We start from the raw sequence: 18,035 nt of genomic DNA, 5'->3' as shown, positions 1-18,035 counted from the left end.
GGACTTAGTCTGTACTGAGGCAATGATAATGGTTCATTGATTTTTTTTTATATAAAAAATAATGTTTATTGATTCTGAAAGAAGACAAAAAATATCAAATTACATGTATATGTGTTTATTTACACTTGGAGCCCATATAATGTGTTTGGAGTTTAACATGCACTGTGACAGCAATAAGGTTACTCCTGGGATTCATCTTCTGTATTTTCTTTTCCAGGACATACTTTGATAACATAGTCGCCATAGACTCTCTACTTGAACACATCATGGTAGGTCTTTTTTGGTTTTGACCATGATTTTCTTTAAACCCTAATTCCTTGGTCTTCATTCATGGTGTGACATTTGTGTGAATAAGGAGAATACACTGTATTAATTTATATGAACTATGGTGCTCTGAGATCCCCCTGGCCTTCCTTCACCAACCCCTCTGATCTGGGGAGGGCATCAGAACAGACTTGTTTAAACAGCTGTACTTGGGGAAAGCTTGGTTTCGGCTTCCTGGCCTCCAAGGCACTTCCCATAGATGTCATGTTAGCGAGCCTCACTGGATGCTGATGCTAAAGTTCAGTCTACTTGAGTTGCGTTTCAGCATCCCTGTCCTGGAAGCAGATGCCCTGAGAAATTCTCCATGGTAACTTTAATGGCTGCACCGTCTGTGTCTGGAGATTTCCTGTCTCATCTCTCCTTCCAGCACATGGGCTCTCAGGTCCTGCCTCTTCTGCATATCCCAGAGTTCTCAGCCATGCTCAGTCACTCAGTTGTGTCTGTCCACCCAGCCCCCACCCCTTGCTGCCTCCTTTTACACTTCCCCATCTGTGAATCCATGCTCCACCATTTCTGTTTGGTAGCTAACTCTTATTTCTATGCCGTGTTCTTTCTGGGAATCTGCTTCCTTATTGTGTTTGCCTTCTGTGACTCTGTCCTACAGGTCACTCACCTTTCACTCACTTGGTGAGCTCCTTGTCCCACCCAAGTCACCTCCCTTTGATCAGCTGGTTATTTGAGCCCCACATCGAATTACCGATGGCTTTTGGAAGTAAACCGTAAAATATCTCCTGAGCGTTTCAGCCACCCTGTTACCTTCTGTCTGCACACCGGGGGTGGGGGGGGTGGGGGGGTGCAGTGGCTTGTTTTATCATTTTTCAGTTTCTCTTTGCTTTTATGTCCCCCCCCCCCCGCCGCCATCCCTCCAGGCCTTCTTTTCCCAATGTTTCCTGTTTGTTTTATCTTACACGAGTCTTCCCAATGCATTGTCTTCACTTGAGTGTCCTATTCTCCAGTACTGTTTAGTGGAGGCTGAGGGCCCTGACCGAGTGCTGCGCATAGCATAAGGCACACGATTGCTGACAGCAGAAATGTGGCCGATGGCACTGTGGAGTGATATTCACAGTTACAAAGTGGGAAGAGAACAGACTGGAGAAAGGAGAAGGGGGACTGAATCTGAATGGGAGGGAAAGCACGCAGACATGAAGATTAGAAGCAATAGGAAATAAAGGTTAGGGTGGGCACGAGAGGGAGGACACTTACAGAAGACTTCCGGGAAACAAGCTAGAGATGACAACAACCAAAATGTCAAAGTGTAAGGAAAGATGAATAGGTAAGAATGAGGGGCTGGTGAGATGCCTTGGGAGTTAAGGTCACATGCTGCTCTCAGAGTATGGTTTTCAACACACACATCTGGTGGCTCACAACTGTCTGTGACCCCGGCTCAAAGGGACCCAGCACTCTTCCGGCCTCAGTGGTCACTCTCATGCCTCAGTCTGCGCAGACTAATGCTCACGGATCCTTAAAGGGGAAATAGAAACAGATCTGTAATTCTTCTTAGCTGGGATAAACGTAGTGACACACCTACTTGCCTTGGTTGTTTTTGAAGCCACTCTGTAGGTGGAGAGTGGACTGCCAGGAAAAATAATTGGAACAAGTGAGGCACACTAGCCAGCCTGGCCTCCCTCATAAGAGCAGTGTCTATTTAGGACTCAGCCTAGGCGTGCTTGGCAGTGCTCTTGCGACTGAATGACACCCTCAGCTCTTAGACCAAGCTCTGCGTGGTTTCTCAACCTCAGGGGCCCTGCCTGCCAGTGTCCTGGGACTCTGATCTCTACGGGCCCTTCTTCCACTACTAAAGCCTGAGGTAGGAAAGGCTAAGAGGCAAGAAGAGGAGAGGAACTTTCCTGCTCTTGAGCTTGGAGAGCCAGCACTTTGTGCTGGCCAGCCCCTGTTTCATATGTTTAATGTTTAGTCAGTGGCTCACTGTGTAGCCCTGGCTGGGCCAGAAACCAGAGCTCCATCCGCCCCTGCCTTCAGAATGTGGGGATTAAAGGCGTGGAGAATCGCATATCTCTTATAGTCACTGTTCACAGACATCCAGTAGGCTGAGTGGGTGTTGGCCACAGCTGATAGACAAATCAGGGCACCAGGAGCATCCTGATAGGCTGCTGGCAGGAGCTCAGAGCCCTTGAGGATTCTCAGGAAGGGAGGCAGCAGCTCATAGGAAGTGCTCTAGTATTTCAAGATGAACAGGGACACGGGTGCTCATGAATTGTCCTTGGTGCCATATGCTGGGATCAGCATGTAGACAGACATACACGCAAACTCCATTGTGCTTCATAATCTGTGTGCCCTATTCACAGTCCCGATTTCCTCCCCAGTACAGAGTATGTGTCTACACTAAGGCTCCCCATAACCATCTTCAGTTCCCCACTGGCTGACTCTGGTTTCTCACCCGCCTCAGATATATGCAAAAAATCTAGTGAACGCCGACCGCTGCGCGCTCTTCCAGGTGGACCACAAGAACAAGGAGCTGTACTCCGACCTGTTTGACATTGGGGAGGAGAAGGAGGGGAAGCCCATCTTCAAGAAGACCAAGGAGATCAGGTACAGCTAGAGCGACCTTCCTGGCTCCGATGCACCTCTCTGTGCCGATTCACAGGTGCGCTGACAACACTTGTCATACTGTGGTACCACTCCCACCAGGACCCGCCTCCTGAAGGTAGTGCTTCTGGGAATGGCATTGCAGCGCCAGCGAAACAGCGCCTACTGTCACTCCTGGAAACGCCGTCTTCCAGAGGCAGTCCTTTTGGAAATCATGTTGGAAAAACTTACTAGTGCTCCCAGGTAGGTAAAGGTCGCCCTGGCGACAGCAGGCAGGCAGGTTCCTGTGTCTAGGAGCAGGGTGAATTTAACCAACTTAGCCCCTGCTCCTCCCCAACCCACGAAGACTAAAGGCCCAGAGGAAAGGAAATTGATGGGCTTGAACACCTGAATTCAGGGCCTGGCCATAGGCTGAAGTGACTACCCCTTCTGCTGCATTTAGAAAGGAAGGCCCTCTTTGCACCTTAAGTGGCAGCTGCTGTCATTGAAATGGGCAGATGGCTCTTACTTGTTGGTGATGTCCTGGTGCCTCAGTCTTGACACAACCTGGAACCTGCAAGGAGCACTAACAGGTGGAGGAGTTGAGAGTTATGTGCACAAGTCAGGTCCCTTTCAACGTTGGCCTCTTCTTGCTTTCTGTCCATCTGAGCCTTCCAATCACCACTATAAAACTCTCTATGGAGACACCGCAACACTAATTACTGCTTTTTCCACTGGGCTACTTTGTTGTGTTGGGGAACTAATGACATGGGACAAAGTGAGCAGCCACCAGCTGTCACCACTCAGCCCTGGCACTTCAAGCTATTTCTAGGCTGACTGATCCCGGGTTACATAGTCATATAATGCTGGTGTGGGGGCATCTGGGAGTCTGTGGGGCATCTTACATTTTGCTCACTTACTGGTTTGGTTATATTCTGGATTTGCCAGTCTGGTCACGGTCACCTGGTTAAACTGGTTTCTCGTGCTTAAGTTGGGGCTCACACCGGCTGGTGCTGGGCCTAACTGTGGAGCTATTAGCTCATTTTTTTTTTTTTTTTACAAGTACAGGAACAGGAGTGGAGGGAACCAGGCTGTCTGGCTCCGTGAGAACTAGTGAGGCTGGCCTCCAGTGCTCTGGCTTGTGCTCTCCATGGGTAGAGAAAGAGCCACCAAGAGCTCAGGGAAAGTCCCCATGCCAGGGCTCTCAGAGCAAGTTAGACAAGTGCATGTCATGAGTAGACTCTGGCATGGCTTGTGATGTCTAATTTGTGCTCCTTAAAGCAGGAGAAAACAAGGAGGCTGGTGACTTTGCACTTCATTCAGGGTCTGTCCTTTGGGGGGATATTTTCATTCTGTCTTGGGTCAGTGCCCTCTCGAGTTTCTGGAAAAAAAAAACAACTTAGAGTGAGTTGTCGATGTGTTTTTTTTAATTAGCTAAATTTTGAAATAAGCACATCTATGATTCTAACACAGTAACATGACAAATATTTATCAGCGGGATGCTTTATTGCAAAAGTATAAGTAAGTACAATCAGTTCCTATGTATAGTCTGATTGTTTTTAAAACAAGCACATTAGAGGCATGAAAACACCTTTGTCCTGTTTCTGTGTAGTGCACGGATCACAGACAACAGGGCAACAGAGCTGGGCCCGGCGCTGTCTGTGCTCAAGGGAGTGAACCCAACACAAGTGAGAAATCTACTACGGAGATGTACACGCTGTAATTGGCGAGAGAATTTGCTGCACAAGGAGACTGTTGTTAGGCTGCGCTAGGCCTAGGCCGCAAAGTTTTCAGTTTCAGTTTATGGTCGCATGGTCTCAAGTTACTATGCGTTACATCTTAAGACAGTGTTCTGAATGATCACTGCAGGGTAATTTTCTGCTTTTCTTGTACATATTTCATAAGGTTATTTAGGATACATGAATGGAAAATTAATTTCCTAATTAAAAAGAGGCTCAATTCAACTATTGGATGCTAATGACATACTTCAGAACTCTTTTATAACAGGACCAACTAGTCACCGCTGCCCTCCCTTTTTGTTTCTGCAGATTTTCCATTGAGAAAGGGATTGCTGGTCAAGTGGCAAGAACAGGCGAGGTCTTGAACATTCCAGATGCCTACGCAGACCCTCGCTTTAACAGGTGAGCAGAGAGCGCGGCCCTTGTCCTTTCTCCTTTGAGGTTCCACTGGGCAGAAGCCTCTCTGAAGGAGTCTTGGTTCATGCTGCCCCAGTCTGTTATCAGTGATCAGTGTCCTCAGACACTTCCAGAATGATGGCTGGAGGCTATTTGTGGGTCAGCCTTCTATGCTGGGGCTCCACAGGGTGTCAAGTGTCAACTGACAGCTGTGGGCTTCTGGGGCTGGGGCTGTGATGTCATGATTTCATCCCATTGTTCTCTGTCTCTGCATGCTCTACAGCTTCCACACAGGGAGAGGGAATTGGGTTTTAGGTTGTCATGTCCGGTTTTGAACTAAGGCCCTGCCATTTATCCACTATAGACAGAACTGGGGTCAGTTATTTGATTTCTTTATGCCGTAGTTTCATCTTCTTTTAAATGGTATGAGATTGCCCACTTGTAATCATTTCTTGGGACTACAGATAATTTTCCTAAGAGCTCTAGAAACCTTGCTGCACACAAAATAGGAACCGAGCTAGCCGACTAGCTGGGATATTGCTAGAGTGTAGTATTAAGATGGGCATTAAGAATTTTTCATTCACGTGAGACTCTAGAGAACTCGAAATCAAAGAATAAGTTTTATTCAGTTCTTTGAAGTTAGAAGTCACAAGGTAGATGGTGAGGCTGTTACAGCAATATTTCAGATACACAGTAACAGTGTTTAGATGATACATCCGGTTTACTTTAAAAACAGTATAATCAGCTGGAGGCATTTCCTATGATTAATGATAGGGTGTCAGAGAATGTAAGACTCATATAGAAACATAGCTGTGTTAATATTTTAACAACAAAGAATACTATTCTCAAAGAATACTAATAAGCTTAGGTTTTCCCCCAAGCAAGCTTGCTTGTCCTTAGACTGCCTAAATATTGAAATCAATTGTCATCATTTAAAGTCCTTATGTAAAACTTATGAGTCAGACTATTGAGAAAATCAAAAATGCAGCCAATGGATTGAGGTGTTTGGTGGGGGGCAGGATACTGACGGGCAAAGCATGTGATGCCACTGTCTGTATATCTAGGCTATACAAGGCAGCCCCGTACAGGACAGAGCATGTAGGCTGCTTCACCCAAAATGATGCACTTACAGCCACTGAACAACACATGGAGAATAAACAGGTCACCTTCTAGTGTGCACCAGGCAAGCAGCTGAGATCTTAAGATTGGCATCGGGATGGAAAAGGCAGAGATGGTGGCATGAGCTTGTGCTTTGCTGGTGGCCGCAGATGATAAGGCAGCCTCTTGGGAAAACAGCGGTACAGCTTTGACCATGAGCGATCCAATAGTCTGCCCTCCTCCTACATAGATGCTCTAAGGGAAATGAAATCATTTGTCCAAAGACTCAGCTGTACCCCCCACCAACAGCCTTACTTGAAACAGCCAGTAACTAGCTATTAACAATGATGCTGACCATTAAGTGGAGTGTGGATAAGTGAAATGTGCCTTCGGTGGAGACGACAGCCCAGCAGCAAGGGCCAGATGGTTCTTGAACAGCATGGGTAAGCAGGAGAAGCCAGGCCCGGGGGACTGAAGCACAGTCGCCATGTTGGGTCTGTGCCTGACTCTGGGAAACTCAGCCTTGTTTTCGGAGACCATCTCCTCAGGTCAGGGATCAGCAAACCCCTCTGCTCTGAAGGACATCATAAGGAGGAGTTTTACGCCGGGAGCCCAGCTCTCTGCTCACGTAGAGCGTCCACAGATGAAGGTAGCCTTGTCCTGCAAGGATGATAACTGTGGTTGCTGATACCTGCTCTAGATTTTAATGTAAATATCCTCACTTAAAATGCTTTAGCAAGTTACCAGTCTCACAACTCTGACCAAATTCAAAGGAAGATACTGTCTACCAAACTTCCCCCAGATCGCCGACCCTGGCCAGGAGCCTCCAGGAGAGACTGCCCTAGAAATAAACACAATCAAACAAGCCTAAATATTTGTGAAATGTTTTAATAAGACGCTCATTTTTACACCACCTCAAATCCCCAGCTCCACTCCAGCCGTTGGTAACACATGCATGCAAGCTACAGAGCAATGCCAGGATTGTTGGAATGTGTTGTCTGTCACCCTTCCCTGCTGGGTAATGGGGCTGTCCCTTTCACTTCCACAGGGAGGTGGACCTGTACACAGGCTACACCACGAGGAACATTCTGTGTATGCCCATAGTGAGCCGAGGCAGCGTGATTGGCGTGGTGCAGATGGTGAACAAGATCAGCGGTAGCGCCTTCTCCAAGACAGACGAGAACAACTTCAAGATGTTTGCCGTCTTCTGCGCACTGGCCTTGCACTGTGCTAACGTAAGTGTGACTCTGGACTCACGTGATTTTGAGCTCGGGCTATTTTTTTTTTCTTGTCTTTCTTTTTTTATTTTGATTTCCTCTAGGAAGTATCTTACAGAGCCTGTGAAGAAAACTAACTCCCAAGAGTTTGAGTGTAGTTCAAGATGTGAGTTTGTCCCAAAAGAATTGTTCATGTACTAGTGAAATGGCAGCACTGGGGTTGTATCTCGTGTCTTCTGGAAAAGGGGACCTGTTGTCTGGCGTTTGTCATAGGCGGTACATTAGGGAGTCCCTGCAGGGTACCAGCAGCAACTTGTGTCTCCCCAGTGGCCAGGAAAGTTCTGCCTGTAAGGAAAATGTGTGTGTGCGTTCCGTTTAATGCCTGTGTGTGAACATCGTGAATGATAACATCTAGTCCTCTTGGGCCACTTTGTCCTGTGCCTGAGGAATAAAGCAAGGCTCAGTTTATACCTAAAATTTAGCATCTGTTTTCTATGTTGCTCTATTTTAAGTGGGTTGGACATGTAGGGAAGGGATTCATAAGCTAATAATCCTGTAGTGGTATCGTGGTTCTGCAATTAAGGGGATTTTAGGACTCTGAGCAAAGAACCCTGTCGTACACCAATGGGAGTTACCACTTTAGTAACTTAGATTATTTTGGGGGGAATCCCACATCACCCATCCATGCTGATCTCCCAAAGCAGCAGGTCCTGTGTGCCTCCACAGCCCAGTACAGTTCATACCCTCTGCTCCCAGGACAGGGCCACCTTGCCTTCAGGGGGCATGAGGGAATGTCCTCACTAATGCACCCAGAGTGGCTTCAAGTTCTCTGTGAAATTCATCTTGACTTTATTGCTGAAGTGTTTCTCCTCACTAAAAGCTTATGTAAAACAATCATTTTGCTTTTGTAGTTTTTTTTTTTTCTTCAACTCTGAAAGTGCAAGAGAAGGTCTGAAACTGCATCTCTTCTCCTCACCTCGGCCGCCTAGGCTTGGACCATGGTGAGGACTTTGCTGGCTTTGTAAAAAAGCCACAGTCCGTGTTAGAAAGGAGAGCACTTATGGATGTCCTTCAGAGCATCCTCATAGACCAAATGGAGAGGCTATAGCTTGCAAAGAAGATGGCAGCAGAGCCCCTCCTCTGTGCTCCTCAGAGTCCGGCTCTGTGCATCTATAGAAGGGAAGGCCACAGACTGAGTGTGGGTCTCCCTCTCCAGCTCTCCTGCTACCCTCTAAGCAAGTCAGCCTTGCCATGTTGGACATGTTTTCAGTAGGAAGGCACCTTGCTGCCCGCCTGCCCCAAGCAGATAACTGGACAAGGTCAGCTCCTTTCCTTCCTTGAAAGCCTCACTTCTTCCTGAAGAATGTCCATGTTTACTGAGATCATAGATATGAGAAAGCTCTCTACGAATAAAATGGCCTCCACTCATTGGCTGTCACTAAGTCAAGACTCATGTGATCCTGGGGACTCAGGCCCACAGTTGCCTGTAAACTGGGTGTGTGGTCTGTCATCAGGCTCTGTAGTCCTGTTGGTTTATGGTGTCTGTCTCCAAGAAGAGGGAGGGACACAAGGACCAGAATAATAGTCAGAATGCTCTCATCTTACTTAGATTACCTTTGGATATATCAGAGGGCATCCCACTGATGGGATTAAAGGGCATGTCTGGCCAGCAGCACCTACATTTCATTTGTCAAGTTAATTCATAACTAAAAGTACTTTTAATGGAAAATGGCCATTTAGAAATGCTAGAAGTCTTTAGCTTATGCCTCTGATCCCGAGAGAGATTCCTCAGCAGGCGAGTGGCGATGACAGCTTCCCTGGGGACTGGCATTAGGACTGTAGGCAATAATGTCTGGGTTCTTAGTCTTTAGCAGCTGCAGTCTGCCCCCATTGCTTTGGATTCCAGTCAGCTCCAATACAGTATGTTATCGCTGCCACCAGTTTTATGAAGTCCAAATTTATTGCTTAACAGACAGCTGAATGGTCTGCACAGGCTGAAATGCCTTTCATCAAGATGGAGGCTTGGTTCCAGGATTTCCTGGAAAAAAAAATGAAGACAAAGATTGCAGAGGGACCATTGAAACCCATTGAAAGATAAACTCTATGCTCCCAGGAGAGAAATCACCAGCTCCCACTTTATTTATGCTTTGGCTGGGCGAAGAGTTTGGAGAAAATCCTTACACGTGCCCCACTCGGTTTGAGCAGGGGAGGAACTCGTCCTAGTGCTACATACAGTGTATGCTGGGGCCTGTCTTCAAGAAGGAAATTTCAGATCTCCAGGCTGAGGGCAAAGAATAGGCAAATACCCCATTTGTTGACTTTGTGCTGTGGCCATGCCTGTGGAGTAGACCGGCTGGAAGTTGTAGGAGGGACACTGGGTTCTGTGGTTTGGTGGGGCAGCATCTTTTGATCTCTCCATTTCCAGGACACCCCTTGGGTTATCTGCTCACGTGTATTTCTTACTTATTTTTCCTATTCATTTGCTGACTCCAGAAAATTTATCCTGGATAATTGCCCATTGGAGTTCTACACCCAGGACATCTTAGTCCCCCTTGCAAGTACTCCAGGCTCTTACTGTTTGGAGGCCACTTGACGTTCACGTGTGTATGAGTAGCATAAGCTTCAGAATCATAGTCACCTATTGTGGGGTCTTGGTCTCCACACCCTGACTGCTTCAGAACAGTTTTGCATCTCCAGTTCCGTACAACGCAGCCCTTTTCTTACCTCACTTGTTTACTTAGGGATTAGCCACCTCTGCTGGTGTGTGCATTCCTTTGGCTTGCTGGAGCACAAATTTTTATTCTATACAGTGTGTGTTTGGTCTTAAGATTTGTGTAGCGGATCCATTTGGTGTTAATAATGACATCATTTAATGCTATTGAAAAATAACACACTGAAAGCATGTATCTTTAAAAATATATATTTTTTGTTATCTGAAATGCAAATGAAATCAGTGGTAGAAAAAAATGCTTAACTTTCATTAGAAAGTGTGGCTTATATCTCAGACCTCCAGAAAGTTAACCTAACTGTAACTTCATGGGGTCAATGCCTAGCAGTGGTGGGTTTCCTGATTTCTGTTGTGTATTTCCCACTACTGGCAATCTCAGGCTCCTCACAGGGGTGTTAGACGTGGAGAGACACGGTTGATCCCTACATAGTAGTTGGCCATTGTTACTCAGGTCAAACATTTCTTGATCCTCACCAGAGGAAGAGAGCAGCCAGGGCGGAGTGGCAGAGTGGCATGCCTCGCTGATAGTCGTCTGAGACCAATACACAATGTTAAAAGACCCGAACTGTCACCATTCAGTGGTACCTGCTGTTTACACCCCCTTGTGATTGCTCACTACTGTGTCCTTAGTTCACAGATGGGGACCTGGGTAAAGAGAACTAAGGAACCCACCTACATGCCTGCAGTTTGTTACTGGAAAAGAGATCCAACTCAGGGATGTGACTAGAGTCTGCAGTGTTGAGAATCGTTCCAGCCTGAAGTGGCTCAGTGTCTACTGTGAACATTAAAGACAAGGTGTCCTGTGAGTGCCACAGGACTGTCATGAGGAGTTGGTATATAGATTGGTATTTCAGAGCAACCCCCAACCAAGTATTTTTTCAGCCAAGAAGCTGGGTTCCATTTTATAAAGTATAAAAGGTGTACTTTTACTTTGCAGTAGAGGGAGGCCACCCTCTCATTCCCAGGCTGTCTTCATGCTAAGATTCTGAGGGCCTGTACATTTTCCATGTCCCAAGACCGACTTCAGTGCCAGACCAATAGCAGCCACTTCTCCTAAAAGTCCCTCCTGATAACACAGAGTCCAAGATTAACTCCCAGCTATTGTATGTGAATAACTGATAAAGAGCTCAAGACATATAATTTTCTATCTTCCTTAATCTGCAGTGAGATCCTAGACTGTATTATTTTCTAATGTTCATATCGAAGGTTATTTGCCAAATGGGAAATGTCAAACATGTCCAAAACTCATTTATTTTTTGGGATGAAATTAAGGTAATTTATATAGTAATTAATTTTAGAGTAAGCACAATATCAAATGATAAAAAATACATAAATAAAAAATTAAACATAATGATATGCTTTAATATATTTGCATTATAATGTTATAAATGAAAAAGATGAGAAAAACCTTCAACCAGATTGTTGGCTACTATCTTGTATAAGACAGCGAGTGACAGAAATAGGACTTTGGGGATTTGATGATGTCATGTGTAAAGTTTCTGTAACTACTGTGATTTGACCTTTAGATCAAGTGCAGCTCCCTCTACTTCCACCTTCATCGTAGAACCAGGCTAGGCCACAGGGCACGCTGAACTGCACTGAATAATGAGAATCCCAGGGACAGTTGTCCTTCATGCCAGAGCTGGTGGGGTCATCTCTTGGGCAGAAAGCCAGGAGGAGGCCACAGAAGTTTTGGGAGGATATAAGGGAAGTGTCTGCTTGAGTTTGCAGGCGAACACTGTCAATGGAGTACCATGTCATGCTCTTTGGTTGTGGAGGGGCTCTAATAAGACTCACGCATCGCACAGTCCTGCCATGTCCAGGGTGGCAGATGTCCTGTGACAGGTGACTGCCTGTGTGTAGAAAGAGGTAGCAGCTGTGTGCTGCATTCAGTGTTTGCAAGCTCCTCCTCAGACTGTTAGTAAGGCAGCTTTCACGCGTGTCCCCATTCCCATTCTCCCAGCCTGTGGATTTGCGGTTTGTGGACAGCGCCTCGATCATCTGTTGACTTTTTTTTTTACAGTATTTATACATTTCCTTTCACAGAAAGACACGTTTCAAATCTGCTGCCCTCTCTCCTGACAAACAAGTCAATATTTTGACATCTAGAAGATAATATTTAAAGGAATGAGCAACATTTCAGAAGTTGCCGGTGCTACTAACAACGAATGAGAAAATAAATGGTTGCATTTATTTTCTCAAAGAAAGCCACATGCATCCATAGGCAGAACGCTTTGAAATAGACACCTGATGGGCCTGCCTTTGTGTGCAGTTGCCCCTCTCTTGTGGTCTTTTCTTGTTCTGTACGTTTGGTTTTGACTGCAATGCAACGTGGGCAGCTTCTTTCCCGGCCCCATCCATTTACTGTTCCTTGAGCATCACATACCTGGATAGACATCCTACTCTCTAGATTTGAGAATTTTTCTTTGGTGATTTGACTGAAAATATTTTCTGTACCTTTGGCATGGAGTTCTTCTTCACCTATGTCTATGGTCCGTAGGTTTGATCTTTCTGTGGTGTCCCTAGTGTCTCCCATGACCTATCTTGTGTTCTACCTACCATTTTCTGTGACCGAGTGATCTGACCCTTGCCCCTTGCCTCCAGGACTCCCAGGCTGGGTTGCACACAAGCTGTGCTGTCAGTAAGGCTCCACTAAGCTTCCATTTGCCTTATTGAGTGTTTTCCTTCCAGCCTCACCTCATTCCTGTATTTTGCAGTATGTTTCCCTCTCTATTGATTCTACTTTTGCATTCTGATTGACTTATTCAGCATTTTGTTTACATTCTCCTAGAATTAATTTGGGGACTCATTCCTGTACCTCTTTAGATGTATCTAGGCAATTATGTTCTCATTGACTCTCTGAATATACAGTTATTCTTCTGGATTCCTTGTTATTTATTCTAGGTGGCTTTTATGGGGGCATTACAATGGGGTTGGTAGCATGAGGGGCAGACATATTATATTCTGCACTGTGATTTGTATATCTAGAGTTGGTCAGGTACATCTTTGGCATGAATTGCTGGCCCATTTGAATGGACATTTGGGTCTAAGTTTGGTATTGCTATATATCAGCTGGTTTAGGATCTATTAGGTTATACCCAGAGCTCAGTCATGGAACAGTCAGAGGTGGTTTGTGGTTGAAATAACTTGGATGACCCTAGTCAGGCTAGCTGTCTTATTTGCCAGAAGGTCATAGTTTACTTGGGCAGGTGCCTTGGCTACCCAAGTTCCCTCAGGTCATAGCAGGAGCCTAAGGGTGGCTAAGGATCTGGAGTTGTGGGTATGTGGCTTCAGTCAGGTGCTGCTGAGGCCAGTCTGAGCCTGGGGAGAGGGTCCTGGGTTATGTGTCTATAATCTAACATGGGTGCTGTGTGGATGGTTCACCCAGGTCCTAGTGGGAGCTAGGGATAGGAGGGAGTCTAGCTAGGGTCAGGTGTCTATGGCTTCACACAGATGCTACTCTCAGTGGTAACCTGAGGACAGAAAAACACTGCTTTATATAAACATACGGCAGAAAACGGCAGAAGTGCATTCAGACCATTTCAGAAATTGTTGATAAATCTATACTAAGCACAAGCCAAAAGTAATTGAGTGATTTTTTTTATAAAAGTAGTCAACAACAACTTAACTAGCAGTATTGACACAACATAATCTAAACTATGCTAATGTGATTGTTACATACACAAGAGTGATGGATGATTCAAATTCTGTATTTCCCCTTGTAGTTAAACCACCGTGTTTTTATAAAAGCAGTTGTGCTATCATGCACAGAGCAAAGTATTTTCTTTGTGCATTTGAAACCATGGCTGCAGCGAAGGTGTGAGATGCTTTACAGGCAAACGTGTTAACAAACACCTCAGATTTGTGATGCATTTGAATTGTAGTGAATTTTCTATTGTTGTGTGTTATAACAGCCTATTGTGTATTACAGCTACCCCCCCTCATGTGGGGTCACAACCCACAGTTTAGAAAGCTGTGGTCTATGCCAGATTGCTAAGAATGGTGGTGAATAGTTTCAAAGTTTGACATAAAGGACATCTTAATTCTTGATGCGTCTCATCTTCGTTCATATTATTACATAGAGCTTGTATATATCGATGTATGTGTAATCTTGTATATAGAAAGCAAGCTGCCCTGTTTTGGTGTCACAGCAATGTGTGAACTATTGAAGAAACTATTAATGACATACATTAATACTTGTGAAGGGCTCATTTTTCCCTATAATTTCTCTTCAAATTAATCTCATATTACTAATTCACACATGTAAACATTGGTCTTTTCTCTGGCTCCATTGCTTTTTAAATTTTATTTCTCTCATATATATATATGTGTGTGTGTGTGTACATATACATATATACATGTGTGTATATATTATATATTTATTATATATATTTTATATCATATATTTATTATTTGTATTATTTATAAAACCATTTTGTATGTATACAAGTGCACATGGTCTTACTAATTCAATAGGGCAGAAAAATGTGTCCACTTATTTTCAAGAACCTTCCCTCCCAGCCCCTCTCTCCAGATGAGGTGGCACATCTCACCAAGAGCTGCATGCTAAGCCCTGAATGGTTCATTCGTGTAGCCATCTGTTCATGTGTCTACTCCATGGACACAAACCATATCGTCACCATCCAAATCCGTCACACATTTGGATTCATTGATCTAATGCTGGCAAAACCCCAAACTCACTTAATATAACAAAAAAATGCAATTAAGTCAGGGAATGAAACAACCTCCTTCCAAGAGCATTAGTTCAGTATTCTGGTTGACATGTTACTAGTGAAGTGTCTGTTTTAACAGATACAGAAGTACGGTACAACTTATTTTATTTAAAATTGTTAGGTCATTCATTTACTGATAATGCATACACATTTTGTTCTCAGCGCTTGTATTACTGAAGTGAAAATATACTAGTATAAGGCATTATAGAAAAGACAGTGATTTCTCTTCCAGAGGTGGTGTGTGGTAAGATACTTGTTAAGGAAGATGTAAGTCACATGAGTGCTGTCCCTCCAAGGCTGTCTGTCTGCACAGCTGCAGTGTGTCTAGACGGTGAGCAGTGGCGAGTCTCACAAATGTCAGCTCCCATCTGAACTCCCAACGCTGAAGTACGGCCCCTATTGTTCTAACCAGGCCCCGTTCACATTCCTCCTGCCTTGCAGATGTACCACAGGATCCGCCACTCAGAGTGCATCTACAGGGTTACCATGGAGAAGCTTTCTTACCACAGCATCTGCACCTCCGAGGAGTGGCAAGGCCTCATGCGCTTCAACCTACCAGCACGCATCTGCCGGGACATTGAGCTGTGAGCGTCTCACATTGTTTTCTCGGAACAAAAGCAAAATGGATTGTGGAATGAGAGCCATGGTCACCGTGGACCCTCATGTGTGGTTTCATGTGTCACTCCCTCTGGTATCCTCAAATAGGAAAATCTGAAATTGAAGCCCAACTTGCCTGATCAAGCCCAGGATGGCGGCACTCAGAGGCTGAGGCAGTGGGACCAAGAGTCAAAGACCAGCCAGGGTGTATAGGGAGTCCTTGTCTTAAACATCAACAATAACAAAATCTGAACCAAACTTGAAACCAGTAACCTAAATACTATTCTTTCTTTACTCACCTTCCATCCCATATTCAAAATGGCATTTAATGTCACATACAGATCTAAATTTCCAAGTTATATTAAAAAAATTAGTAATAATTTGTCCCATTTTTCTACTCCATTCCCAGTGCTTGGACAATACAGTTGGAGCAGCCAGACCAGTGGCGACTGTGCCTACAGTAGCCACCCTGTTCTCATGCTGGCATTTTTGCCTTGTCATTGAAAATACACTCCTTCACCACACCAGTCACTCTGGTTGGGGGTCAGTAGTTATGTTATTAAATGAGAACACAGTTACTAGCACATTAACTCTAGGTATTACACTGACTGAGTTCCTGTTTCAGCTTAGCCACAAGGCTGCTGCTTCTAAGGTCCCCCTGGACCGTGTACTACATATGCACTGGGAACACTGGTGGCAGCCTTTTAAATAGACTCCTGCAGGAACTCTTCCACTCAGCCAGATGTTTGCAGGGAAGGCAGGGGCGGGGCCAGACCTCCCATGTCTTCTCGCTGTTGAGTGAAGAAGAGATTAGAGCCCACTGCTGCACCCATCCTAATTGCTCCCAATGATCTCTGATTTCAGATTCCACTTTGACATTGGTCCTTTCGAGAACATGTGGCCTGGGATCTTTGTCTACATGATCCATCGGTCTTGTGGGACATCCTGGTATGAACAACCTGTGGGATTCCTTTTGAAAGGGGGTGGGGGGAGGACCGCCTTTGCCCACTGTCACCTAGCCAGGGTCATTGTATAACTGTGGTAAAATATGACATTTTAATAAACGGTTAAATAGAAACCGACTGAGCTTGTTGTACAACCATGCAGCTTTTCCAAGTGCTCCAGAGACTGTTGTCTTCCTGGTCACTTTGGCCGTAGTCACAGCAGCCTCGCATCTAGGTTTTATCCCAGAAATGGCTACTCTAAATGTAAGGGAAATGCTAGCATTTCCCATTAACATGTCCCATATTCCAAATGGCACTGAATGTTGTGTAGGCTGTGCAGCGGAGGAGGTGGGATCCAAGCTTAAAGCAGGGTGTTTGGATAGTGTGCATGCCTGGAGCATTCACACAAAGAAGTCTTTTAGGAAGTCTGACAGCAACCACAGGCTGTCACCCTCTGCATCTGCCATGTCTTACGTAGCTTTGTGACTTTATGTGTGACGGTTTCTGTCTCGCTCACACAAGTTGAAGATGCATGGCTGTATTTGCTCACGTTCTAAATGGTCATGTTTTGGACTAACCACAGCCTCCTGTCTCCATGCCTGCAGAGCCTTTTAGTTTTTCTGGAATGACATTACCCATCTTCTTGAGCCTTGTGTCTTCTCTACTTCAATCAGTCGCAAGTGCAGGACTAGCAGCGTGGATTGTTAATAGCTATTTGAGGGTTGGGCTGGAAGCCATAAGAGGCCAGACTCTGCATTTCTAGGACATTGAGCTTGTTTTTTAAATTTATTTATTTACATGAGAACATTGTAGCTATCTTCAGACACACCAGAAGAGGGCCTCAGATCCCATTAGAGATGGTTGTGAGCCACCATGGGGTTGCTGAGAATTGAATTTTGGACCTTTGGAAGAGCAGTCAGTGCTCTTAACTGCTGAGCCATCTCGCTAGCCCCCACCCCTGACATGGAAAGTTTTTAATGAGGAAAACACAAGCTATGTATATTCAAAGTTTTATGAACTCTCAGTCTTTTAGTCTTCCTTAAATATATTTTGAGAGAGGGTCGGGTCTCAAGAAAAAATTAATAATCCATTGTCAGGTGCAATAGTATTGTTATCCTCCTCCTTCATGTACTGTATGAACATTTGGATGTGGCTGCTGCAACATGCAACATGAGTGTACCTTAGCACCTTGGATTCCCACTAGAAGCATAGTCAGATGCAGAGACAATTGTTATAATCTATGCTCAGCATTTGTAGCTCTGAGTAAGCCTCTTAGAAGTTCTTAGCTGAGGATGCTCTTGGCCAGGAGGATGCCATACATGGCCTTCTGAGCCCTCTGGAGCATAGGAAATGCTTGTAAATACAAGAAACTTCTGGAGAGTAAGTTGGGGTGGACTGCATGCAGACTGGCAGACTGGAGCTATCAGAGTTGGGCTTGCTTTTCTTGCTGCTTTCTGGCTATAGAAGGAGCAGGAAGTAGGAGAGACTGCAGAGCATATGGTTGGCCAGGAGGAAACCCACAGATGTGGGAGGGAACCCACAGGTGCGTGAGGGTGCCCACAGGTGTACGAGGGAGTCCACAGGTGTGTGAGGGAGTCCACAGTTGTGTGATGGAACTCACAGGTGTGTGATGGAACTCACAGGTGTGTGAGGGAGTCCACAGGTGTGCGAGGGAGTCCACAGGTGTGTGAGGGAGTCCACAGGTGTGTGATGGAACTCACAGGTGTGTGAGG

The 18,035-nt window shown here is 45.2% G+C and overlaps 1 protein-coding gene across 7 annotated transcripts in view; it reads left to right on the top strand.

The window, feature by feature from the left end:
* Positions 1 to 18,035, top strand: part of Pde10a (phosphodiesterase 10A) — a 446,975-nt gene that overhangs the window by 404,559 nt on the left and 24,381 nt on the right. For all 7 annotated transcript variants that reach the window (XM_029471090.1, XM_021186162.2, XM_021186161.2 and 4 more), the window contains 6 exons: positions 218 to 269; positions 2,732 to 2,874; positions 4,899 to 4,991; positions 7,132 to 7,318; positions 15,203 to 15,345; positions 16,223 to 16,306. In XM_029471090.1, the coding sequence (XP_029326950.1) occupies positions 218 to 269; positions 2,732 to 2,874; positions 4,899 to 4,991; positions 7,132 to 7,318; positions 15,203 to 15,345; positions 16,223 to 16,306 (702 nt within the window). The remainder of the gene's footprint in view (positions 1 to 217; positions 270 to 2,731; positions 2,875 to 4,898; positions 4,992 to 7,131; positions 7,319 to 15,202; positions 15,346 to 16,222; positions 16,307 to 18,035) is intronic.

This window comes from Mus caroli, chromosome 17, assembly GCF_900094665.2.
Source record: "Mus caroli chromosome 17, CAROLI_EIJ_v1.1, whole genome shotgun sequence".
NCBI lineage: Eukaryota > Metazoa > Chordata > Mammalia > Rodentia > Muridae > Mus > Mus caroli.
This window is presented reverse-complemented; position numbering and strand designations above follow the sequence as displayed.